We start from the raw sequence: 26,286 nt of genomic DNA, 5'->3' as shown, positions 1-26,286 counted from the left end.
AAGAGAGAGAGGCCAAACTCTTTTTGTCTAAGGCAAAGAAGGGGATGAGAGTCATCGTAGATCCTCTTCCCATACATTGTCGAAAAGGAGATGTTGTCATGACTCTCGGCGTTTGGCTCGGAGCCGGTCAGGATCAAGGTCTCCCTCTCGGTGGCGCCGTGCGACTTGGGAGGTGAGTCCGACGGTGACTCCGCAACCTCAGAGCCCTCAGGCTTCTCTGGTGCTGTCAGTCTTCGAGGTAGTGGCACCTCCAGAGAGTCCTCGATTTTCACCTGCTGCATCGGATGTCCAGCAAGCACAGGTGCAACATGGAGGCGAGCGGTATCCTGCCTCCCCGGATCCAGGAGCAGATCCAGCGGCATTTCTAAATGCCATGTTCTCGATGTTTAAGGCTATGGCCCCTGCTGGTCCATTAGCTTTTTCGTTGGGCTCCCCGGCTTCTTACAAGGCGGCGCTGTTTATGCCCTTCTATCCGGCTGAGGTTGGCGGTTCGGCGCCGATGACGTTGCCTCGAGGCCCTGTGGTTCCAATGACGTTGCCTTCCAAACATATGGCGCCGATCTCATCGCCCTGTCAGTCGACTCCGATGGTGGAGCCTCATGTGACCTCGATGCCGCTAGTATCCACTCCGGCGCCGGATCCGAATGATTGAATCGATCGAAGCCAACCTTCCTCTCCTGTTCCGTGTCTTCAAGTTTTGAAGCCGGTGTCATCGACGACTGCCAATTCTATGTCGACTCCGAGGTTAGAGGCCAGACTGAGGTCGCATAGAAAGGCCTTGAGGCTTTTGGAAGAGGAAGAGTACCAACAGCAGTTGTTGGAAGAGGGGGAGATTGTGGAGCCCTTGGGAGAATATCAAGGGTTGGATTCGGGCAGTGGGCTTGACACTTCCCTGGAATGGGACCTTTCTTCACTGGGGGAGTTCACGGAGGAGGCCTCCTTCCACACAGTGATTAGGACGGTGGCGAACTTTGTAGACCTTCCGTTGCCTGATGCAGAGGTTAAGACAAACATTTTGATGGAGGTCCTACACCCTTCATCTTATGCTGATCCTTTGCTTCCTTTCAACGATGCTCTTACGGAGCCCATATTAGGGCTTTGGAGGAAGCCTGTTTCGTCTCCTGCTGTTAATAGGTCCGTGGCAAGACGATACAGAGTGGCGCCTGGAGATCCGAAGTTCTTATCGAAACATCCTACCCCGGAGAGTCTGGTTGTTCAGGCCTCTTGCTCCACATGGTCTGCTCCAGGCTCTTTCCCTGTGATTCCATCGGACAGGGAATCCAAAAGGATGGAGCAATCAGCAAAGACGACTTTCTCTTCTTGCAGCATGGCTCTCAAGGCTGCGAATGCTACTTGTGGTGTTGGTAGATACGTAGATGCCCTAATGGACACTGCTAGGGCTATGGTTCCTGACCTGCCGCAGGAGGTACAGGGTCAATTTGGTGAACTTCTATCTGATGCTCAGGCTGCAACAAAACCGATAATCCAGTCTGGTCTGGATTCCACGGACTCGGTGGCCAGGCCAATGGGTACCTCTATTGCTACCAGGAGGCACGCTTGGTTGAGGCCCTCTGGGGTTTTCTTCTGATTTGCAGACTACTTAACTGGATTTGCCCTTTGATGGAGAGAAACTGTTTGGTGATAAAGCGGACTCTGCCCTAGAGCGCTTTAAAGATAGTCGGGCCACGGCGAAGTCTTTGTGTCTGCAAGCCTCCTCTGCTACCCCTTTCAGGTCCTTTTGGATGTTTAGGGGATTTGGCCGTGGAGCTATCTACCGTGGGAGTCCACAGTCCAACAGTCTGCCAGCCTCCCATATCGATCCTTTAGTGGGCGGGGTAGGGTTAGGACAAGAGGGGCTACTCAGCAGCACCCTGCATCATCCTCTTCCTCTGGAGGACAACAGCAAGGGAAGCAGCCCTAGTTTTCTCCCCATTTTCAACCACATTTCTCCTGCAGGGGGGAAGATTATGTCTTTTTCTCCACGAGTCGGAGTTAATTACATCAGACTCATGGGTTCTGAACATTGTGAGAAATAGATATGCTCTCCCTTTTCAGGAGTTCCCCCTCCTTCCCTCCACGTCCCTAGTTTTGTTCAGAAGACCATCTCCTGTTGCAGCAGGAGGTTCAGATCCTGTTGTCAAAAGGTGCAGTGGAGTTGGTTCCAGAGCAGAAAAGGGGCCAGGGTTGTTACTCAAGATACTTCCTGATCCCCAAGAAAGACGTCGTTTGAGACCAATCCTAGACCTGAGGATGTTGAATTGGTTCCTCAAACAGGAAAAATTAAAGATGCTGACTCTGGCACAGGTACTTCTGGCGTTAAACAAAGAGGATTGGATGGTGTCTGTCGACTTGCAGGATGCTTACTTTCATATACCTATACTCAAGTTGCACAGGAAGTATCTCTGGTTTGTGGTGGGGTCGCAACACAACCAGTTTGTGCTCCTCCCGTTTGGTCTTACTTCAGCACCTCGAGTCTACAGGAAGGTAAGGTGATGGCAGTGTTAGCAGCAAGTCTCAGAAGGAAGGAGATATCTGTATTCCCTTACCTGGACGATTGGTTGATCAAAGCCAAGTCTTCAGAGCTTGTGTTGCGTCACTTGCAGATGACAACTCAGTTGTTGTTCAGTCTGGGTTTTATGATAAATGTACCCAAGTCTCACCTGGAGCCCTCTCAGTGCCTCCTTTTCATAGGGGCAGTACTGGATACTACATTGAATCAGGCCTATCCTCGGCCTCAGCGGATTCAGGACATACAGGCGTTGATTCCAATGTTTCAAAATGGAGCAGTTGTTCCAGTCCTCAAGGTCCTACGCCTGCTCGGTTGGTTCGCTTCTTGCATTCTGTTGGTCACTCATGCATGTTGGCACATGAGGGCTCTCCAATAGTGCCTCCGCAAGCAGTGGTTTCAATATAAAGGGGATCTTGAAGAGTTGATAACGATCTCTAGAGACGCTGCAGCGGATCTACGATGGTGGGCTGTGGACGGCAATCTTTCTCAAGGAAGGCCGTGTTCACTGCCGCCTCCGGTGGCCACTGTCATGACAGATGCTTCCACTCTAGTTTGGGGAGCTCATCTGGGGGACCTGGAGATCAAGTGTCGTTGGTCTCCAGTGGAACAGACTTTTCATATCAACCTCCCGTCCCTTCGTGGTCAGTCAGACAGTTCAGATTCTGACGGACAACACTACCGCGATGTGGTATAGAAACAAGCAGGGAGGAGTGGGGTCGTACCTTCTCTGCAGAGAGGCTCTGTGGCTCTGGTCCTGGCTTCGGGACCATCGGATTTGCTTGGTAGCGAATCAATCTGGCCGGAGTGCTCAACGTACTTGCGGGACACTGTCGACATTTCTCTGCCGATCACGAGTGGAGTCTCCATCCGGATCTGGTCCTTCACATCTTTCAGATGTGGGGTTCTCAAAGGATAGATCTGTTTGCCACTCGGAAGAACGTGCACTGCCTGTCATTCTGCAGCCTCCAGTATCCGGTGCAAGGAGCTTTGGGGGGTGCGTTTCAGATCTCTTGGTGCAACCAGTTGCTTTACGTGTTTCCCCCATACCCTTGATTCCTTGGGTTCTGAGGAAGATTCGTCAAGATCGGGCTCGGGTCGTTTTAATAGCCCCGGATTGGCCAAGAAGGGTCTGGTACACAGACCTTCTCCAAATCTCACTGTGCCCTCCGCTCCGTCTCCCTCTCAGGGCAGATCTCCTCTCGCAGTGGCAGGGGCAGGTTCTACACCCCCCACCTCCAGAGCCTGCACCTTCATGCCTGGAGATTGAACGGGGCAACCGGACTTCTTTTTCTCTCCCTCCAGATGTAGTGGATGTTATTTTATCGGCCAAGCGACAGTCCACTCAAACAGTTTATGCCGGCAGGTGGGCTAAATTTGTGGCTTGGTATGGAGAAAAGCAAATTGACCCTTTGAGGGCCCACTTCTCCGAGATTTTATTATTCGCTTTAGATTTAGCAAAGCAGGGTTGTGCAGTGGCTACAGTTAAGGGTTATTTGGCTGCTCTGTCAGCCTTTCTTTGCCTCCCGGATCAGCCCTCCTTGTTTAAATCGGCTATTGTGATAAGGTTTTTGAAAGGCTTAGTTAATAAGTTTCCTCCCAATCCTTTTCATATGCCTCAGTGGGACCTAAATCTTGTTTTAACCTTTTTAATGGGGTCACCTTTTAAACCCATGCACTCTTGCCCACTAAGGTTTCTCGTGCTTAAAACAGTTTTTCTCATTGCTATAACCTCGGCTAGGCGTTTTGGTGAGCTTCAAGCTCTTTCCGTTAAACCCTCCTTTAACTTGTTCTTCTCGGATAAAGTGGTGTTGAAAACCAGGGTGTCTTTCCTGCCAAAAGTTGTCACTCCTTTTCACATAGGGCAGACCATTACCCTTCCATCTTTCTACCCTCCTCCTCACTCTTCGGAGGAGGAAGGGAGGCTTCACCGTTTGGATCCTAAAAGTGCGCTTCGTTTTTTTATTGAAAGGGCGAAAGACTTTCGCCTGGAGGACCAGCTGTTCGTTGGGTATATTGGACAGAGGAAGGGCAGAGCAGTCCATAAAAGAACAATCTCCAGTTGGGTCATTCTTTGTATCAAGATTTGCTACTCGTTGGCAAAGAAAGTTCCCCCTGAGAGTATCAGAGCCCATTCCACCAGGGCTAAGTCTGCAACTTCGGCCCTGGCAAGAGGGGTTCCGGTGGTGGATATTTGCAAGGCAGCAACCTGGGCGTCCCTCCACACCTTCGCAAAGCATTACTTGGACTCGGAGGTTAGGAGGGACGGCCATTTTGCGCGATCTGTATTGCAGGACTTCTTGGTGGAACCAGTCAGGCTCCCACCTCCGAGTGCGGTACTGCTTTGGGACTCTATTCATAAGGTGAGGAATCCACAGGTAGTTCTATCCACCAGAAGAATAGCTACCTGTGGATTCCTCACAGTCCCACCCGCCTCCCCGTTGCCTGTCTGGTTACATTAAGATATGATTTTATACGTGTATATATTTTGATGTCTCTTTCTGTATATATAAATGATGGGTTCGATTATATTGCATCATGGTGGTTTTATGTATTTATTGGAGCTATTGTGAGGTCGGTTTTCACCTTTTCGCCTCAAAGGCACGTACAAAATGGGTGAAACTGACACCAGCACACCGGCGAGGACCTCTTATTGGCACGGTGACATCAGACGGAGTCGCGTGGAGCCGTGCAGTTGTGACGTCCTCATCGACGTGGAGAGCTGGGAAGATTTTCTGTCGGATGCTGGCGCATGGGAGAATTCATAAGGTGAGGAAGCCACAGGTAGCTATTGTATCCACCAGAAAAAGCGTTACCGAAGGTAAGTAACTTGTTCTTCTGGTTCGGAAGCTCAGGCAAACATCCCTCAAGTTGATACCGGTGGCCCCCACGTGGGCCAGACAGCCATGGTTCACCACTCTTCTAGAATTATCAGTAGTTCCTCGCAAGAAGCTTCCCCTAAACCCAGACCTTCTTACTCAGAACTATGGTCAAACCAGACACCAAAATACCAAGGGAAAAAATCTTGATATGTTTCCTGAAGTAAGAGTTTGGATACCTTAAACTGCCTCAAGAATGCATGGATATTCTAAAGGCGGCACGTAAACCCACTACTTGAGTGTGTTCTGCAGCAAATAATGGGGCCCCTTGAAAGGTGTCAATACAGGGTATTCTTTTGTACCTTCTACATTTGTAGAAAGCAAACTTATCATACACTTCCATAAGATTACATCTAGCAGCTATAGCAGCTTACCTGCAAAGCAGACAGCATTCTTCCCTTTCCAAAATTCCAGTCATTAAAGCTTTTATGGAAAGACTTAAGAGGGTGATTCTGCCAAGGGTACCTCCAGTGCCTTCTTGGAATCTTAGCAGTGTACTCTTTACTCATAGGTCCACCATTGAAACTCTACATTCATGTCCTTTTCAATTTATGTTGTGGAAGGTGACGTTCTTAGTTACTATCACTTCAGTTCGACGTGTAAGTGAGCTCCAGGCCTTAACCGTAGAAGAACCCCATGTTCGATGGCATCTGTCGCTGTAGATACGCATGTTCTGCAATAGCTCGCCATCTGGTGTTGGGCCGGAGTGTTACAAGTTGTTTTTCTTCGAAGAAGTCTTTCGAGTCACGGGACCGAGTGACTCCTCCTTTTGTCTCCATTGCGCATGGGCGTCGACTCCATCTTCGATTGTTTTTTTTCCGCCATCGGGTTCGGACGTGTTCCTGTCGCTCCGAGTTTCGGAACGGAAAATTAGCTAATTTCGGAAGATTTTCGTCGGTATTGTTGCGTTCGGGATCGGCGTACTTAGATTTCACACCGCATCGAAGATCGAAGAGCTCCGGTGCCCTTCGGGGTAGTTTTTCGATCCTCCGTCGGGGCCTGGTCGGCCCGACCGCGTGCTGAAGAACGCCGATGGAACGGACCCCGTTTCGTTTCTGCCCCAAATGCCACAATAAATACCCCTACACAGACCAACACTTGGTCTGCAACCTGTGCCTGTCACCTGAGCACAGCGAAGACACCTGCGAGGCCTGTCGTGCGTTCCGGTCCCGAAAAACACTCCGAGACCGTCGAGCCAGAAGACTTCAAATGGCGTCCGCACCGACAGCCCAACGGGAGTTCGAGGAACAGGAAGAAGAAGGTACCTTCTCGTTCCAAGACTCAGACTCCGAAGGATTCGACGACACACAAACCGTGAGTAAGACGTCGAAAACCACACAAAGAAACATTTACAAGGCCCAGGGGACGCCACTGCCACCAGGCCATGGCTCCACCCATAAATTCGGTGACCGACCGTCGGCACCGAAAAAGGCCAAAACAGTGCCGAGATCGTCCGACTCCGGTCGAGACACCGGCACGCAGCCTTCTCGGGACCGAGAAAGTGCTGGAGACAAGCCTCGACACCGAGATGCCGGTGTGGACACGGCTCGACGCCGAGACAGCGGCACCGAAACAGATCGACGCCGAGAGGTTTCGGCCCCGAAAAGGAAAAAAGTCACCTCGGAGCCGAAAAAACACGCAGACAAAGTTTCGACGCCGAAACAAACTGCAAGCTACCCAGCTTCAGGCTCTTATACAGAAGAGCACTCGCTAACCTCCCAAATGCAAAAGCATAGGTTTGAGGAAGAGCTACAAGCAACTGATGTGGACCATACGCAAAAGCGTATCTTCATTCAGCAGGGGACAGGAAAAATAAGCACCCTTCCCCCCATTAGGAGAAAGAGAAGGTTGGAGTTCCAGACGGAACAAGCACCACAACCAAAAGTGGTTAAAAGAATTACACCACCACCCTCTCCTCCGCCCGTGATTAACGTTTCACCAGCACAAACTCCATCTCACTCCCCAGCTCACACCACCATGAGCCAGGGTGACCAAGATCAGGACGCATGGGACCTATACGACGCCCCAGTGTCAGATAACAGCCCGGAGGCCTACCCTACAAAGCCATCTCCACCAGAAGACAGCACCGCGTACTCTCAGGTGGTGGCTAGAGCAGCACAATTTCATAACGTAAGCCTCCACTCAGAACAGGTCGAGGATGATTTCTTGTTCAACACACTCTCCTCCACCCACAGCTCCTACCAAAGCCTGCCTATGCTCCCTGGTATGCTCCGGCACGCAAAAGACATATTTAAGGAGCCGGTCAAAAGTAGGGCAATCACACCAAGGGTGGAAAAGAAGTATAAGCCGCCTCCTACGGACCCGGTTTTCATCACTACACAGCTGCCACCAGACTCTGTTGTTGTAGGAGCAGCTAGGAAAAGGGCCAACTCTCACACATCTGGAGATGCACCACCCCCAGATAAAGAAAGCCGCAAGTTTGATGCAGCTGGTAAAAGAGTCGCAGCACAAGCTGCAAACCAGTGGCGCATCGCGAACTCCCAGGCACTACTTGCGCGCTATGACAGAGCCCACTGGGACGAGATGCAACATCTCATTCAACATCTGCCCAAGGACTTCCAAAATAGGGCGAAACAAGTGGTTGAGGAGGGACAGACCATCTCCAACAACCAGATACGTTCCTCCATGGACGCTGCAGATACAGCTGCACGGACAATTAATACATCTGTAACTATCAGACGGCATGCATGGCTCCGAACGTCTGGATTTAAACCAGAGATTCAACAAGCAGTTCTCAATATGCCTTTTAATGAAAAAGAACTGTTCGGTCCAGAAGTGGACACAGCGATTGAGAAACTCAAAAAAGATACGGACACTGCCAAAGCCATGGGCGCACTCTACTCCCCGCAGAGCAGAGGGAGTTACAGCACATTCCGTAAAACGCCCTTTCGAGGGGGGTTTCGGGGTCAAAGCACACAAGCCAGCACCTCACAAGCAACACCGTCCACTTACCAGGGACAGTATAGAGGAGGTTTTCGGGGACAATATAGAGGAGGGCAATTCCCTAGAAATAGAGGAAGATTTCAAAGCCCCAAAACCCCTACTACTAAACAATGACTCACATGTCCCTCACCCCCTCCACACAACACCAGTGGGGGGAAGAATAGGTCATTATTACAAAGCATGGGAGGAAATCACTACAGACACTTGGGTTCTAGCAATTATCCAACATGGTTATTGCATAGAATTTCTACAATTCCCTCCAAACATACCACCAAAAGCACAAAATTTAACAACACACCATTCCAATCTCCTGGAGATAGAAGTGCAGGCACTATTGCAAAAGAATGCAATCGAATTAGTGCCAAACACACAAATAAACACAGGAGTTTACTCACTGTACTTTCTGATACCAAAGAAGGACGAAACGCTCAGACCAATCCTAGACCTCAGAGTAGTGAACACTTTCATCAAATCAGACCACTTCCACATGGTCACACTACAAGAAGTATTGCCATTGCTAAAACTACACGACTACATGGCAACTTTAGACCTCAAGGATGCTTATTTCCATATACCAATACACCCATCGCACAGGAAATACCTAAGGTTTGTATTCAAAGGAATACATTACCAATTCAAGGTACTGCCTTTCGGATTAACAACCGCACCAAGAGTCTTTACCAAATGTCTAGCGGTAGTCGCTGCACACATAAGAAGGCAGCAAATACATGTGTTCCCATATTTGGACGACTGGCTAATCAAGGCCCATTCGTTCATACAGTGCTCAAATCACACAAATCAGATCATACAAACCCTCTTCAAACTCGGGTTCACCGTCAATTTCACAAAATCCAAAATTCTGCCACGCAAGGTACAACAATACCTGGGAGCCATAATAGACACATCAAAGGGAGTAGCCACTCCAAGTCCACAAAGAATTCAAAATTTCAACACCATCATACAACGCATGTATCCAACACAAAAGATACAGGCAAAGATGGTATTACAACTCCTAGGCATGATGTCATCATGCATAGCCATTGTCCCAAACGCAAGACTGCACATGAGGCCCTTACAACAATGCCTAGCATCACAGTGGTCTCAAGCACAGGGTCACCTTCTAGATCTGGTGTTAATAGACCGCCAAACTTACCTCTCGCTTCTGTGGTGGAACAACATAAATTTAAACAAAGGGCGGCCTTTCCAAGACCCAGTGCCACAATACGTAATAACAACAGATGCTTCCATGACAGGGTGGGGAGCACACCTCGGTCAACACAGCATACAAGGACAATGGAACGTACATCAAACAAAACTGCATATCAATCACCTAGAACTTCTAGCAGTTTTTCAAGCACTAAAAGCTTTCCAACCAATAATAGTTCACAAATACATTCTCGTCAAAACAGACAACATGACAACAATGTATTATCTAAACAAGCAGGGAGGGACGCACTCCACGCAGTTAAGCCTGCTAGCACAAAAAATTTGGCATTGGGCAATTCACAACCAAATTCGCCTAATTGCACAGTTTATACCAGGGATACAAAATCAACTCGCAGACAATCTCTCTCGAGATCACCAACAGGTCCACGAATGGGAAATTCACCCCCAAATTCTGAACACTTATTTCAAACTCTGGGGAACACCTCAGATAGACTTGTTTGCAACAAGGGAGAACGCAAAATGCCAAAACTTCGCATCCAGGTACCCACACAAACAATCCCAAGGCAATGCCCTATGGATGAACTGGTCAGGGATATTTGCTTACGCTTTTCCTCCTCTCCCTCTCCTTCCTTACCTGGTAAACAAACTCAGTCAAAGCAAACTCAAACTCATATTGATAGCACCAACTTGGGCAAGGCAACCCTGGTACACAACGCTGCTAGACCTATCAGTGGTACCCTGCATCAAATTGCCCAACAGGCCAGATCTGTTGACACAGCACAACCAAAAGATCAGACACCCAGATCCAGCATCGCTGAATCTAGCAATCTGGCTCCTGAAATCCTAGAATTCGGGCACTTACAACTTACCCAAGAATGTATGGAAGTCATAAAACAAGCAAGAAGGCCATCCACCAGGCACTGCTATGCAAGTAAATGGAAGAGGTTTGTTTGCTACTGCCATATTAATCAAATACAACCATTACACACAACTCCAGAACATGTAGTGGGTTACTTGCTTCACTTACAAAAATCTAACCTAGCTTTCTCTTCCATTAAGATTCACCTTGCAGCAATATCTGCATACCTGCAGACTACCTATTCAACTTCCCTATATAAAATACCAGTCATTAAAGCATTCATGGAGGGCCTTAGGAGAATTATACCACCAAGAACACCACCTGTTCCTTCATGGAACCTAAATGTTGTCCTAACTAGACTTATGGGTCCACCTTTTGAACCCATGCACTCCTGCGACATACAGTTCCTAACCTGGAAGGTGGCATTTCTCATCGCCATTACTTCCCTGAGAAGAGTAAGCGAGATTCAGGCGTTTACTATACAAGAACCTTTTATACAACTACACAAAAATAAAGTCGTCCTAAGGACCAATCCTAAATTTTTGCCAAAGGTTATTTCACCGTTCCATCTAAATCAAACAGTGGAACTTCCAGTGTTCTTTCCACAGCCAGATACCGTAGCTGAAAGGGCACTACATACATTAGATGTCAAAAGAGCATTGATGTATTACATTGACAGAACAAAAAACATCAGAAAGACTAAACAACTCTTTATTGCATTTCAAAAACCTCACGCAGGAAACCCAATTTCAAAACAAGGTATAGCCAGATGGATAGTTAAATGCATCCAAATCTGCTACCTTAAAGCTAAACGACAGCTGCCCATTACACCAAGGGCACACTCAACCAGAAAGAAAGGTGCTACCATGGCCTTTCTAGGAAACATCCCAATGCAAGAAATATGTAAGGCAGCCACATGGTCTACGCCTCACACATTCACCAAGCACTACTGTGTACACGTGTTATCCGCACAACAAGCCACAGTAGGTCAAGCCGTATTAAGGACATTATTTCAAACTACTTCCACTCCTACAGGCTGATCCACCGCTTTTGGGGAAATAACTGCTTACTAGTCTATGCAGAACATGCGTATCTACAGCGACAGATGCCATCGAACTGAAAATGTCACTTACCCAGTGTACATCTGTTCGTGGCATCAGTCGCAGTAGATTCGCATGTGCCCACCCGCCTCCCCGGGAGCCTGTAGCAGTTTGGAAGTTACCTTCAATTATTTATATATGTATCATCTCAACCTTAAATAGGTGCATACTTAGTCACTCCATTGCATGGGCACTATTACTACAATTCAACTCCTACCTCACCCTCTGCGGGGAAAAACAATCGAAGATGGAGTCGACGCCCATGCGCAATGGAGACAAAAGGAGGAGTCACTCGGTCCCGTGACTCGAAAGACTTCTTCGAAGAAAAACAACTTGTAACACTCCGGCCCAACACCAGATGGCGAGCTATTGCAGAACATGCGAATCTACTGCGACTGATGCCACGAACAGATGTACACTGGGTAAGTGACATTTTCATTCCAATTACACATGGGAAAAGTAGTTTTCTGCACTAATCCTAAATTCTTCCCAAAAACGATATCCTAATTTCACCTAACTCAAACAGTTGCTGAAAGACCTATCCACACATTAGACGCAAAGAAAGTGCTTATGTTCTACTAAAGCATTTAGGAAAACTATGCAACTTTTTGTCGCCTGCTCACCACCTCACAAAGGCAGTCCTGAATCTAAATTTGGTACAGCTCGGTTGATTGTTAAATGTGTCCAGACCTGCCATGCCAAAGCCAAAAGACCATTACCTCTTCCTCCTAAAGCACACTTCACTCGAAAGGAGCGGCTATGGCCCTTTAGGTAACATTTCCATAGCTGACATATGTAAGGCAGCTACATAACTCACATCCAGGTGGATTCCCATTGGCTTTCCTTAACAAATCGTGAATCTTCACAGCCACTGGCATAAACAAAGCTCATCAAGGACAGCACCCATGCTTATCTTGCAGACAAGCTCACAATCTGTAGCTACAGCCAGGAGTCCGAAATACGGCAGACTAGAAAGTGGGAACAAAGAGGAAGGACAGCAGGCTTCTCCCATCTATGCACCCAGGATCTGGAATAACAACCCTATATTCTTCAGAACCACCATTATACTGCTGCAGATTAGAAAGAGTTGAAAACAATATATTGTTATAATGCATTACTTATCGGCAACCCAGCTACCTCTCCTATCATTCATTGACTTAATGTTGGTCTTTCACCCTGTACAACACTCTGCTGCCTTTTGGCTAGGTTCAGGCTACAGAAATCCCATATACTTACATACATATACACAAGTTGCCTTACATTTCTGCGAGAGAGGAGGAAATGATACAAATGTTCATAGGGATATTAAGAAGGTTTTTCAATTGACAAAAATGAAGGTTAATATTAATCAATAGAATGGAATTATTATTACAAAGACAGTAAACGAAATTGAAGACAACAGAGTGCGAATGGCGTTAGGATGTAGTCGACTGAGCAGAAGAATGCATAGTGGTGAAATAATATTGGAACATTATTGAAAGTGCCTAGACATTGAAAAATGCATCTTTAATGAAACCTTTGTTGGTACATGCAAGGAAGAGATTTTTCAAATATGTATGCGAAAAGAGATAAGTGTTTCACAGACGACGTCATTAACACCTATCAATGGAACATTTCCTTGTTTGCCCTGTTCAATATGCAGCAGCTAATAAAAGGACCAGCATAACTCATCCGTTGACAGGAAAAGAAATTCTAATACAAGAGCATCATTTATGTAATAATCATAATGTCATACGTCATAAAATATCCAGACAGACAGCAAAATCTTTGAGAAGAAGGTAAAGTGAACATAAATAAAACATTAGTAATACAGATATAAGTCAACATTATGCATACATTTTTTATCAACTGCTCATTCCAGAGCACAAATGCACTTTCAAATCTGTGAAGCAGTACTGTCTCAAGAAGAGGAGAACATGTGAGAAATGTATTACTGCATAGAGAATGGTGGCGATTAACATTTTGCAGATAGCACATCTCGTAGGATTAAATGGTCATTTACTTTTGTGTTTCTTTAATATAACGTTGTAGGTTTTGAAATCACATAAAAGGGACAATATAAAAACAGGTGAATATGGTGACACTCATTGAAAGGAGCAAAGTAATCCAACAAGATTGAATGTGACATCCCAAACAGATGCTTGCAGAACAATATAAATGTGCAGTTAATGGGATAAAGTGAAATTATGTGTTGAAAAATATGCAGGCAAACTATGAAATGGAACTACAATAGAAACCTCACTTGTACACAAAGCCTGAAAGTAAGAAGGTACTGTGTACAGGAGATGCAAGTGACTAGATCACTTACGAACTGGTGAGATAACAATAGAAAGTAACAATTGTGTAACCGACAAAAAACATAATTTAGAATAGACAACTAGCAGATGGGGCTTGGTGTCCTGTGAGTCAGAAAAGAGAGTGAGTAAATAGTGCTGCCATCTTAGATTCCAGAAAGAGACGAAAAACAGATATTTGTCAGTTCAACACCCAAATTTGTGGACTCCCAACGTTACCTTATTTGTGGGATATGATACAATTATATGATTTTAGGGTTGTTTGGTGAGATTTATTTTCTTTAATACATAATTGTAGGTGAGATATGTGTGTATTGGGTAAAAAAAAGAAAGGGCTGATTAATGTACGTTAGTTTTTAATTGCAGCCACATTTCATGAATCTGTTGTAGAGAACAATAGATTCACGAAATACAGAGACTTGCCAAAATAATTAAATGGGATGAATGTATAAAAACAGCTTGAGAAATACTGATACATGGAAGATTAATTGATGCAGTCATTTACAAATTACTAAAATAAAGTTCATCTCCAAAAATAGTGGTAAACTTTTTCAGATAAGGTTCAGAATTAAATAGAAGTATACTAACTTTCTGAAGCAAAGACTCTGAATAATGTCACAGTACCTGAACGTTTTTTTATGGTAGTGCCTGCAATAGTGTGCACTAGCGCATGTGTTTCGCTTGCAAGACTGTTATTCACTAAAAAGGGCTTGGAGTCCGCCCTTTTTTTTACCATTTGTTTGCTTGCGTTCCTCTCTTTAAAGCCGCGTAATTCGTCACTGCAAACCAAGCATTTCAGTTCCTGTCTGTGGGGCAGGGATCAAGCACTGATTGATTCAACGTAATCAGTGCCCATCCGCTGCTCCCGACATGATTGAGGTACTTCTTTGTAACTTGTAGTGCCCTGTAAACTAAGGTGTGTGCCTGCCAAAAACGTCCCAGCAGGGCAAGCAAATTTGCAAAGTTTTAAATTCTACACTTAACTCTGTTCTTATTTTGGTGCGTCTTTTTTTAGGTTGGACGCAAGCGTTCACCGCATGTGTACTTTTAAGTATACTGGTACCGTGGGCTTAAAGCGATTTAATTCGTTGGTTGCAGTGTCCTTTTAAAATCCTTGCTCGCTGGTGGTCCGTTCTGCCTCTTCGCCCCTGCTTTTTCCTGTTTGATAGCAGTGACCAACTACTGTTTAATTACGCTTTGTTGTGTTTGTTTGGTCTTTGTGAGCTTTTTTCCCTTGGCTATCTGCTTGTCTTTAGCAAAGCTGCCCTATTTGTTTGTAGAGCGTTTTCTTTTTCTCTCAGCTTACCTTCGTTGTAACGTTGCTCCAGGAAACATATCTGTACATTATTTGTTGTTGTTTTGGTTACTTTTGCTAATTATTAAAATTGTGAGCTTTAGCTTTTTGTGGTGTGGTGTATATAACCTTTCTATAATCTTTTTATAAAGTTCAACTTTTTCTGAGTGAAATGTGTTGGCTTTATTGTAGATCACTGTTTCTTTAGAATGAAAATGTCTTTTTGGCGTGTTAATTGATTTGTGTTGATCAAAACTTTCTTGATGACAAATAAAAACATGTGAAAAGAAATAAACCAATGCACGAAAAAATCAGTGCTGAATTTCTGCTGGTGGTTTTCGGTGCAAAGTAATAATACTTATTTTGGAGGGCCGCTACTTCATTTTCTGCCTTAGTCATTTACTGTGAGCAAAAGACACATATGGGAAAGATGGAGGAAGAAAAAAACAAAAAAGCGCTGCAAACAGAGAAAGCAGAAAAAAGCTGAAGTGGCAGGAGAGGCTGTAAATGGAATAAAGAGGCCCGAGATCGCTTCAGGAGTTCACTTGTGTCTTTTGCTCAGAGATATGCCTCGTACAAAAAAAAATAAGTGACTGCCCCCAGAAATAAGTGCTGGTGCCCCTCACCAGCACAGCACAAATTAAGCACTGAATTTTGAATATAGCTTTGTATACAAAGCAGTATAGATAGGTTTGTATGAGTAACAGCATGGGCGGCCCACGTAATTGCTACAATAAATGGAGTTGTCCAAACTTCCCCCCTCTTTTCCAGAAAGCACTGCTCCCATCCAGTACCTTTTAATGCTGCACTCTGTACTTGGAATGATTTTGGTGGTCGTTTTGGGTAGGGATGCCTGCATTGTTAAATCTCACACCGCTAGTCCACTGGTGCTAAAGTTCTAGCTGTTTCATACATAAGCACGTTCTGTTTTCAGAATCCACAGCTGGAATGGAGTTGCATGCAGACTCGATTGCCCTCGCCTTGTCATGCACACTGTTGCACACACACTCAAAGTACCACAGCATCTCATATATTCTGAAGGGCAAATTGCTTCTAGAGAAGATGTGACTTAACAGCCAGAGCTGCCGACTAAGGAACTTCAAAATCTGGTTTGAGTTTCGGAGTCCACTTACTATCCTGTGATTCTAAGCAGAATGCTTTAATCTCCCCGTGCCTAGAATCAACAAGCATTGGCAAAATCAAAAAGCTTCACCTATGCAAAATCTGTAGTACAATTATTTGTTGCGCTTGGGCTATGTCACAAGTACCAACTGCCAAGCAAATACGTTTTGCACCTAGGAGTAGTTTGTGTTTTAAGGGTCATGTTTAAAAAAATATTCTAGTAGGCCTGCTAGCCCTTTAGTTATATACAGGGCCACTGGAATCATGTGGCAGAAAGGACCAAAGTATGCAGGTTTGCCCAATTAAGGTGGCAGAAAAGTCCAGTAATGCATTTACAATACCAATAGCTCCAACTCAAGTAAATGTGAGACCTATTGCATTGCAAATGCTTGTTCTCAATATGCGCTCATGTTTTGTTTTGTTTTTGCTCGTGGACGCTCTGTTCAAAAGATGAACATTTGTCTTAAATTTGCAAAGTCACATTATTTATTCCATGTGTGTAATTTCTGAAATTATGCTTTAACACATAATTGTGCAGTACACCTCAATTAGCCCCACTCCATTCTGCCCCACTCCAGTCTGCCCCTCCTCACCCAAGTCCACCCCACTTAATCCAGTTGACCCCAGATCAATCCAGTCCACCCTTCCTCAAACCAAACTACTCCACTCTAGTTCATGCTACCCTTACTCTAGTCCACCCCACTCCACTCTAATCCAATGAATCCAGTTAACCCTACTCCTATCGACAGCACACAAGTTCAGTGAATCCAATCCACCCTACTCCTATCAACTGCACTTTAGTCCAAGAATCCTACCACCCTACTCCTATTGACTGCAATCCAGTCCAATCCACCCCACTCTTGTTCAGCTAATCCACCCCAAACCAATCCATCCCACCACAAACCTAATGGATGCTGTTCTAAAACAATTTATAATTGTTCTAAATATTGCAGAATCACATTGTTTATTTCATGTGTGTAATTGCCAAAATTATGCTTCAATACATAATCGTGCAGTCCACCCCAGTCCACCCACTCCAACCCAACCCAATGCACCCTACTCCCACTCCCCAGCCAAACGCAGTCCACCCCACTCTACTCCAACCCAGTCCACCTGACTACCTTAATTCACTTCACCCTATTCCATCCCACTCCGCACCACAACACTCTGCCACTGAAACTTTGAACACTTGTCCCCTCTACTCCACCCTACAACACTCTACTCTACAACACTCTACTCCAACAAATCCACTCTACAACTCTGCTCTTCCACTCTAACACTCCATGCCACCAACTTTAAGCCATGCTGAACAGCAGCCACGGTAGTGTACACATGACAAAAACACATTGCCAAGCCAGCAGGTCTTGTTGTTTTGTTTTTTTATGTTACTTAAAGTAAACAACAGTGTTGGGGTGGGGAATGTCCTCTGGATGATGCTCAGTCATGTCCCATTCACTGCATGTCCCTACTTGCAGGACTTTATTATCCTGGTTTTGGGGTTTTGGACCTTGCCTCACATTAATCTAAAATGTGCGTGAAGACCTAGGCCTAATGTTGACTAAGAGCAGTTCTGTACTTGATGGCTCACTAAATGTACCCTCATAGTTGACAACAGAACTACTTCCCTGGCCTGGTTTCACATGTGCAGCACAGAGATGTTTTGTAGTTATTCTGGTCTAATCTAGTCTTTTTACCTATCATGCAAATGGGATTCTAGTGGCCCATTCACCCACAGTTCCACTGCTAAAGGTGAACTCAGAATTTTAGTGCTGTGAACCAGTGTGCCTGGACACATGAATCTGTTCATGCAGTTTGTATACAGTGCATGAGTGCTTGAGGAACACTGGCATGTGGATTCCATTTTGGACGCCACTGGCCTGCTTATATGCACAAGATGAATGATATTTTCTATAAAGGACGATATTTCCCATGGGTGTCTTGGTGCTGGAGAGTGTAAGAACTGAAAGAACTTTAGCCCCTCTTTGAACCTAAACGTTAGAAAAAAAGCAACCAGGTTTTGAGCACTTTCCCGAAACGGTTAAGATTGATCTGAGATTTTGTATACAGAGAAGGACTGTTCCACAATTTTCCAGTGGAAAAAATAAAACGTCTGCTATCCCATGATGCCCTTTTAAATATAGGTATCACCAATTCTTTGCGACAGTGGAGAGTAGCCTCTTATTAGCGACATACCACTGGATGCTGAGCTTGATGTATTCCATATAACTGTTGTGTAAAGCCTTATGGGCAGTGCACGAGACAGACTGTTTCTTTACAGGTAGCCAGTGTAGTTTAGTTAGCACCTGTGATACCGACTTAAACTTAGGAATGCTCAGCAGAAGCTGTGCAGCTGCATTTTGAAGTGTCCGAAGTTTATTTAATAATTGCTAATATATTTTGACGTAGAGAGCATTGAGCTAGTCAGTTATTGATCGTACTAGGGCAACTATTACTGTTTTCTGCAGCTCATAAAAAATTCAGGAAAAAACTTTCTTCAATATTCTCTTCTTATAAAAGCAGGATGAGGTGGCATGATTAATTTGATCTGAGAAGGTCAACCTATTGTCAAATAGAACTCATAAGTTATTTACCTTTCTAAAGAAAGACAGAAGAGATCCTGAGGCCACCAAATGGGGTTCGAGAAAGATGTATCATTACCAAACGAAAGAATCTCAGTTTTTCTAGAATTAAGCTTAAGGTAGCTATTTTTCATTCAGTTGCCAATTTTTATCAGACAGTTGTGAAACCTATTTGCTACCTCATGATTGTCACTTGAAATGGACACAACAATTTGGGTATCATCTGCGTAAGCTACTATAGAAAACCCAATGGAGCGAATCAGTTTAGCCAAAGGTGTAACATACATGTTAGACAATATGGGGCTAAGTGATGACCCTTGTGGAACGCCACAGGGAGTTACAAAGGCGTGGAAGCAAAATCATTCAATGTGACGGACTGTTCTCTGTCTGAGAGAAAGGAACTTAATAGGGCCAAGGCAGAATCCCTAATCCCTGTGCTCTCAAGTTGAGCTATCTAAACTGTATGATTAACAGTGTTAAAAGCAACCAACAAATCTAACAGGGTGAGTGCTGCCTTAACCCCTCTGTCCACTATCGCTTTAGTTTCTTCTGTTGCTACAACTAGAGCTGACTCAGTACTCTGACTGCCTCTGAAACCAGACTGAGAGGAGATTAGCGGGTTGTTGCTTTTAAGGAAGATGGAAAGTTCTGTGTTCATAGCTTTCTACACTATTTTGGCTCGGGATCAGCCGTCTGGAAATGGGACAGGATCTGCTGACTTGATGTGGGTTGAGCAATGGCGTCTTTGATAAAGCAGTTCAGAGGCCTTTTTCCAAGTTGTAGGGAAATATCCCGACCAGAACATACTATTTAGTAGCTTACTAATATGTAGAGCTGTTGTCTCCGGTGCCGGGTGTAGTATTCTGGGGACTTGTTGATCTAATGGAGCACCCGATTAAATTCATACCGTTAATTTTATCACCTGCTCATCTGTGAGTTGAGTGAATTTATTGAGTCCCAGTTCCCCATAATAGGGCTTATGTGATTAAAATAGAACCATATTGTCAACTTGTGTGTTTGAGGAAAACTCCTTGCATACCTCAGTGGCTTTTGATTGAAATAAAAATACCAAAATTGTCACAGGTGGTTTGATTTTGGCCTGAGGTGTTCCTGTTGTTCAAATTTAGAAGTGTACTAACCATTGGAGAAAGTTTTTTTAGGTGAGGTTTTATCAGTTTCAATTTTATCGATAAAGAAGGAAGATTTTTCGGTCATAATCATGATTTTGTATTTCCTAATGCACCGCTTGTATTTATTTCTTACATGAATCTTAATTTCTCCAGTATTGGATCTTTCATAGATTCACATGCTTGAATCATCCCCGTCGTCGAGGTGGGAGCCTCACGGTAAGTTTAAATAGATAAAGCAGTAAGTCAGTAAAAGTAAAACCAGTAGGCCTCATAAGGTATTTTACAGTCTATCCACTTTGTTTTGTGAAAAGACCCAAACTTCAGTCTCAACCAATCAGGATTCAGCCCCTCCCAAACAGTCCCAACAGAGGCTGAATTCCCTCAGATTTTCTACCGCACGTCGTGTGAAGGGAGTCTCCCTGAGCTCTGCTCAGTTTTTTCCTATTTTCTGACTGAAGATTAGTTTTTTCTCTCAGGAAACTTGCTACAGCTCCACTATGTCTGAAAAGGCAAAAAAGGGTCTGTTCAGAGATTGTGACACCTGTGGGAAGAAGAGACTGCATGTTGATGACCCCCACAAGAAGTGTATTTATTGCCTTCATCCAGACCACAAGGTGAGAGACTGCAAAATCTGTCGCACCTTTAGTCAAAAAACCCTCAAAGACCGGGAGGGTAGACTTCTCTTATGGCTACAAAAACAGAAAGCCTTAGAGCATCCTTCCTCAGATGACAGCGAGGCATCATCACAAACTTCTCGCCCTCAGAAAAGAACAGGTGAGAGAAGCAGAGGGTCGGATGAACCACCAAGGAAGGTGCTCAAGAAGACAAGACAAGTCTCAATTGGGACGAAAAAGGATGTTTTTCATTCAGAGACATTTAAACATGGGCCAAAAAAGGTTCATTCAGAACCTACTACGCCTTTACACCAGAAAAGTACCTCAAAAAAGCCATCTCTGTCTCTGTCACCACAAAAAGAGCCAGAACAACTCTTTTCGGTGAAAAAACATCCTTCGACGACCACCCCGTCGACGACTGTGTCGACGGTAACAGCGACTACGTATCGTCGACGTTCACAACGCCAGCCTCACTGATGATTATGACGTCGTCGCCGTTGTCATCGACGACGATAATTACGGCAAAAACTTTTAAGAAACCTTTGTCGGCAACCACATCGTCGACAGCGGAGGCCTCCTGGGTTCACCAGTCAACCAGGGCACTCCCGTCTACGAAGCACCTCTCAATGAGGTTCAAGAAGGCACTGCCGACGACGGCACCTACACGACCGTCGTCGATAAAGTACCCGTCGACGGAGCATTCGCTGACTAAGGACCCGTTAGTAAAGACGCCTCCGACGAGGGAGCCGTCGACGAGATTACCGTCGACGGGAGACTACCGTCGACGGGAGACTACCGTCGACGGGAGACTACCGTCGACGAAGGAACCGTCGACGACAGAACGGGCCAAAAGAGAGCCGTCGACGAGGGAACCGCCGACGAGTGAACCGTCGACGATCATATCATCTACAGCATTAACAGTATACAAACCATCCACCTACCTGGATACTTCGCCTCACCATTCCTCGTACCATCAGGACGACTCCTCCAGATTCTTACCCCTTTCAATTATTAATATAGGGGACAAGGCGTCTGATATTCTTCCAATGCATACCTCACCAAGTAAAGTGTTGCCATACCCACCACAACATCTTTTAGAGGATGAGGACGACGACACATACTTGCAGAACGACGGAATGTTTGGGGCAGCTAGTAGCCCGTCACAACTCAATGTAAAATGCCAAGAGTTTGACGAAGAAGAGGATCAACAGTATCAGCCTAGTTATGCCTCAACATCTTATCCACAGACACAACAACCATCGCCCCTCGCTATGCCTAGCACATTAGTAACAGATCTTCAATTTATGTTGAAGGACTACTATAAAAGGTTTCCACCGTCAACTCAGTCCACGCCACCTAGACCTGAGAGCTACCAGACACCTCGGTAAGCTCATACTACTAGCCTTTCCGTAACGCCACAGGCTACTATACCTGTAATTAGCCAAACCCAGGAAACTTGCCCCTCATCGGACGACGAAAGGGAAGAGGGTGAGCTAAGAGATTCGGCGAATAGTGAATGGGATGATTACCTCGTCCCCACACCATCTCCACCGCCAGCAGGTCCAGTAGATTCTCCTCCAGAGGACATAGGAGGTTTCCATAATCTGATAGAGCGAGCGGCGAAACGTTTTGGCCTTGCAATTGTTTCTCATGAAACCGAATGTTTTTTGTACGACTTTAAAGAGCCATCAAAAAGATCTGTACGAGCCATACCCATTGTCGATTTCTTATGGCAGGAGGGTTTGAAGGCAATGAAAAACCCAGCAACAGTGCCTTCACAAATGCCAAGACTAGAGAAAAAATATAAGGCCCCAGATGATTCTCCGGCCTGTCTAGTCTCACAGCCGAAACCTGACTCTGTGATATCACAGGCGGCTCAGCGACGTTCCAAAAACCCCTCCACACCTATTGCGTCTCCCCCGGATAAAGAAGGAAGGAGATTAGACAATATTGGCAAGAAATTCTCCTCTGTGGCCGCAGTCACCGTTAAGGCGGCTAATTCCCTCGTCATCTTGGGAAGGTACGATCGCCAGATGTGGGCAGACATGTCTGCTTTTTTAGATTTACTGCCAGAAGACGTCAAGGTGGAAGCAAAAAAGGTCTTGCAGGAGGGAGAAAGGGTCTTCGCAGAAATAATAGACAGCGCAATAGACATTTCTCTCACTGGCTTTAGACAATTAGCTGGTGCAGCAGTCCTGCGCAGACAAGGATGGCTAAAGGCGACTTCTTTCAGACCAGAAGTCCAGACTCGTGTTCTTGACATGCCTTTCGATGGAGAGAGTTTGTTTAGCAAACACGTGGACGACATGTTGCAGGCTATCAAGACGGATACCGATACAGCAAAATCCCCAGGTACCCTGCAATATAAAAAACAATCTTTTCGTGGAGCAAGGGGTAGAGGTAATTACTCCTTTCGAGGTGGATACCAGCAATACAGGTCACAATATCCATCTTCCTCCACAGGATCACGACAGCAATACCATCAGCAACAGCAGCATTATCGATTGCCTCCGGCCGCAGCTTACAAACACCCAGCTAGAGGACGAGGAGCTGCCCGGGGAAGAGATACAGTCAGGAAACAATGACCCGCTATTCATCTCAACGCTCCCCCACCAACCAACATCGAGGGTCGGAGGTCGCATCACTTCCTATTTCCCCAACTGGAAGGCGATAACATCGGACAGATGGGTACTCGATGTAGTGGCCAGAGGTCATACTCTGGAATTCACTCAAACACCACCAACTGTTCCTCCATCGGGCCCACCGCCTCCGAGGTTGAACCAACTCCTCAGGGAAGTAAGAATAATGTTGAGAAAAGGAGCAGTGGAACCAGTCCCTTGATTTCAAAAGAACAGAGGATTCTACTCCCGTTTTTTCCTTGTAAAGAAACCCTCAGGAGACTGGCGCCCCATACTGGACTTGAGAGCCCTGAACAAGTTTCTGAAGAAGCAATCGTTCAGGATGGTAACTCTACAGGATGTCCTGCGTCTGTTAAATCCCGGAGATCGCATGGCATCCCTAGACCTCCAGGATGCCTATTTTCATATCCCCATATATCGCAACCATCGCAAATTCCTAAGGTTCAGAGTGGGAAGTATGCACCTTCAATTCCGAGTTCTGCCATTCGGCCTCAAATCAGCCCCCAGAATCTTCACAAAAATGTTAGCTCCGGTAGCAGCACATCTCCGCCAGTCAGAGATCCAGGTCTTCCCTTACCTGGACGACTGGCTTATAAAGGCACCCTCAAAATCGCAAGTGAAAAATCTTATTTTCCATTGCCTTCAATTGCTACACAACCTAGGGTTCGTAGTCAATTATCAGAAATCTCAACTCTACCCCAAACAGGAATTGAATTTCTTGGGGGCAATTCTGGACACAGTCCGCAACAAAGCCTACCCATCTCACGAGCGGAAACAAAAGTTAACCTCCTTGGCATAAAGGCTCTCCAGAAGAAGGTTTGTTTCAGTCCGCATCTACAAATCATTGCTCGGAATGATATCTTCATGCATTCCGCTAGTCCCAGATTGCAGGCTCCATATGCGACCCCTACAAGAACAATTAGACATACAATGGACCCAGGTCAACGGTTCCTTCGAAGACCAGATTCGCATAACGCCTCCAATGAAGAACATCACGAGGTGGTGGGCGAATCTAACCAATTTGTCAAACGGACTGTCTTTTCTTCTCCAAACTCCAAGTTACATAGTAACAACGGATGCCTCTCTTGCAGGATGGGGGGCACGTTGCCAGGACCTGCAAATCAGCGGAATCTGGAATCAGAAAGAACGTCAGCTTCACATCAATTATCTGGAACTCAAGGCAATACACTTAGCTCTGAAAGCTTTCTTACCAAAGATACAGAGTTCAAGCGTCTTAATCAGGACAGACAATACAACCAGCATGTTTTATCTAAACAAGCAAGGAGGCACAAGATCCCTACAACTTTCGCAGCTAGCCCAACAAATTTGGACATGGGCAATAAAGCACAATATTTCACTCAAGGCGGAGCATGTGCCAGGACAAACCAATATTCTAGCAGACACCCTGAGCAGGACAGGGATTCCTTATCACGAGTGGGAACTAGACCAGAAAACTCTCAACAGCCTTTTTCTATTATGGGGCAAACCGAACTTAGATCTATTTGCCACTCTCGAGAACAAGAAATGCCAGTTCTACGCAAGTTGGCTTCCCCAAAAAGATTCGTGGGGGAATGCGTTTTCGATGAGATGGTCCGGAGTTTATGCCTACGCTTTTCCTCCGATCCCGCTCATTCCGAGAGTCATCAACAAACTGAAGGCGGAGGGGTGTCGCCTTCTGCTCATAGCTCCCAAATGGCCCAGACAAGTCTGGTATACGGAGCTCCTCATGCTCTCCGAACGACCACATCTACGACTCAGACAGAGCCCGACTCTCTTAACGATGCACCAGGGACAAGTCAGACACCCAGATCCGTCATCTCTTCATTTGTCAGCTTGGCTCCTGAATACAATGAATACTTAAATCTCAACATTTCCCCGGAGTGTAGAGACATATTGGCGAAAGCTAGAGCGGACACTACCAACAAAACCTATAAACTTAAATGGAAACGTTTTTGTATATGGTGTGCAACACAAGATATACATCCTTTGTCCTCTACTCCGGAACAGATACTTCCATATCTCCTGCTCCTTGCAAAATCAGGGCTTGCATATTCTTCTATTCGGGTACATCTGGCAGCAATCTCCAGATACCGCAGATCTCCAGACAGAGTTTCTTTGTGTTCCACTAGAATCGTCAAACAATTTATGAAGGGCCTTTTTTCGGGTTTTCCCGCCAGTTAGAAAGCCTCCACCATTATGGTCATTGAATGTGGTATTGATGCAGCTTATGAAAGCCCCCTTTGAACCGATCCACAAAGCTGACCAAAAATTCATTTCATGGAAAACAGCGTTACTGCTAGCTCTTACTTCAGCAAAGAGTCAGTGACATTCAGGCTTTCACTATCAAACAGCCTTTTCTCCAATTCACAAACTCAGGTGTCATCTTGCGCACAAATCCAAAATACATCCCGAAAGTTCCTTCAACGTTTCACCTAAATGAACCAGTTATCTTAAAAACCTTTTTTCCAAATCCGCAAACGGTAGCGGAAAAAACATTACATTCCCTTGATATTAAAAGATGTTTAAAGTTTTATCTACAGAAAACTCAAGCTCTCCGCCAGTCGGATCAATTGTTTGTAGCTTTCGGAGGAACAAGAAAGGGACACGCGGTGTCCAAACAGACTATAGCAAGATGGATTGGTCTGGCAATTCAATTCTGCCATTCAAAAGCAGGAAAACCGCTCCACACCAAGGTGAGAGTCCACTCTACAAGATCGGTAGCCACTTCTGCTGCATTATTTGCAGGGGTACCACTACATAGCATCTATAGAGCAGCAACATGGTCCAGCCAACACACATTTACGAGGCATTACTGTCTCCAAGAAACGAACAACGTCGATACAGCAGTGGGGCAGGCAGTGCTGAGGCATTTATTTCGATAAGGTGAGCCTCTAACACATCCCACCACCACACTCAAGGTATGTTCATTATAGGTTCTTAGTCTTCTTAATAGCTACAGTGTGTTTTACTCTACATTTCTGCTTCAGATTGTTCACTTCTTTATAATGTCTTAGCTTGTCGTACTCTTCATCATCATGAAAAGAGTACAGTTTTTTTCTGCCACACACCTGTTATTGCTCTTCTATTTGAATGTCTATTGATGTACATATATTAATGGGTATGTGGTTTTTAAAGCTGA

The 26,286-nt window shown here is 45.3% G+C and overlaps 1 protein-coding gene across 3 annotated transcripts in view; it reads left to right on the top strand.

Moving 5' to 3' along the window:
* TNPO1 (transportin 1) overlaps nt 1-26,286 on the top strand; it is a 1,170,250-nt gene that overhangs the window by 253,885 nt on the left and 890,079 nt on the right. Inside the window, exon 6 of one of the 3 annotated variants that reach the window (XM_069224110.1) lies at nt 14,785-14,917. The exons of the other annotated variants lie outside the window; for them this stretch is intronic. Coding sequence (XP_069080211.1) covers nt 14,785-14,878 — 94 coding nt within the window. The 3' untranslated portion in view covers nt 14,879-14,917. Of the gene's footprint in view, nt 1-14,784; nt 14,918-26,286 lie in introns of those variants that run through there. 3 annotated transcript variants of the gene reach the window in all.

Source organism: Pleurodeles waltl, chromosome 1_1 (genome assembly GCF_031143425.1).
Source record: "Pleurodeles waltl isolate 20211129_DDA chromosome 1_1, aPleWal1.hap1.20221129, whole genome shotgun sequence".
In the NCBI taxonomy this organism is placed as follows: domain Eukaryota; kingdom Metazoa; phylum Chordata; class Amphibia; order Caudata; family Salamandridae; genus Pleurodeles; species Pleurodeles waltl.
Note: the sequence above shows the minus strand (reverse complement) of the source record. Positions and strands in the feature narration are given on the sequence as shown.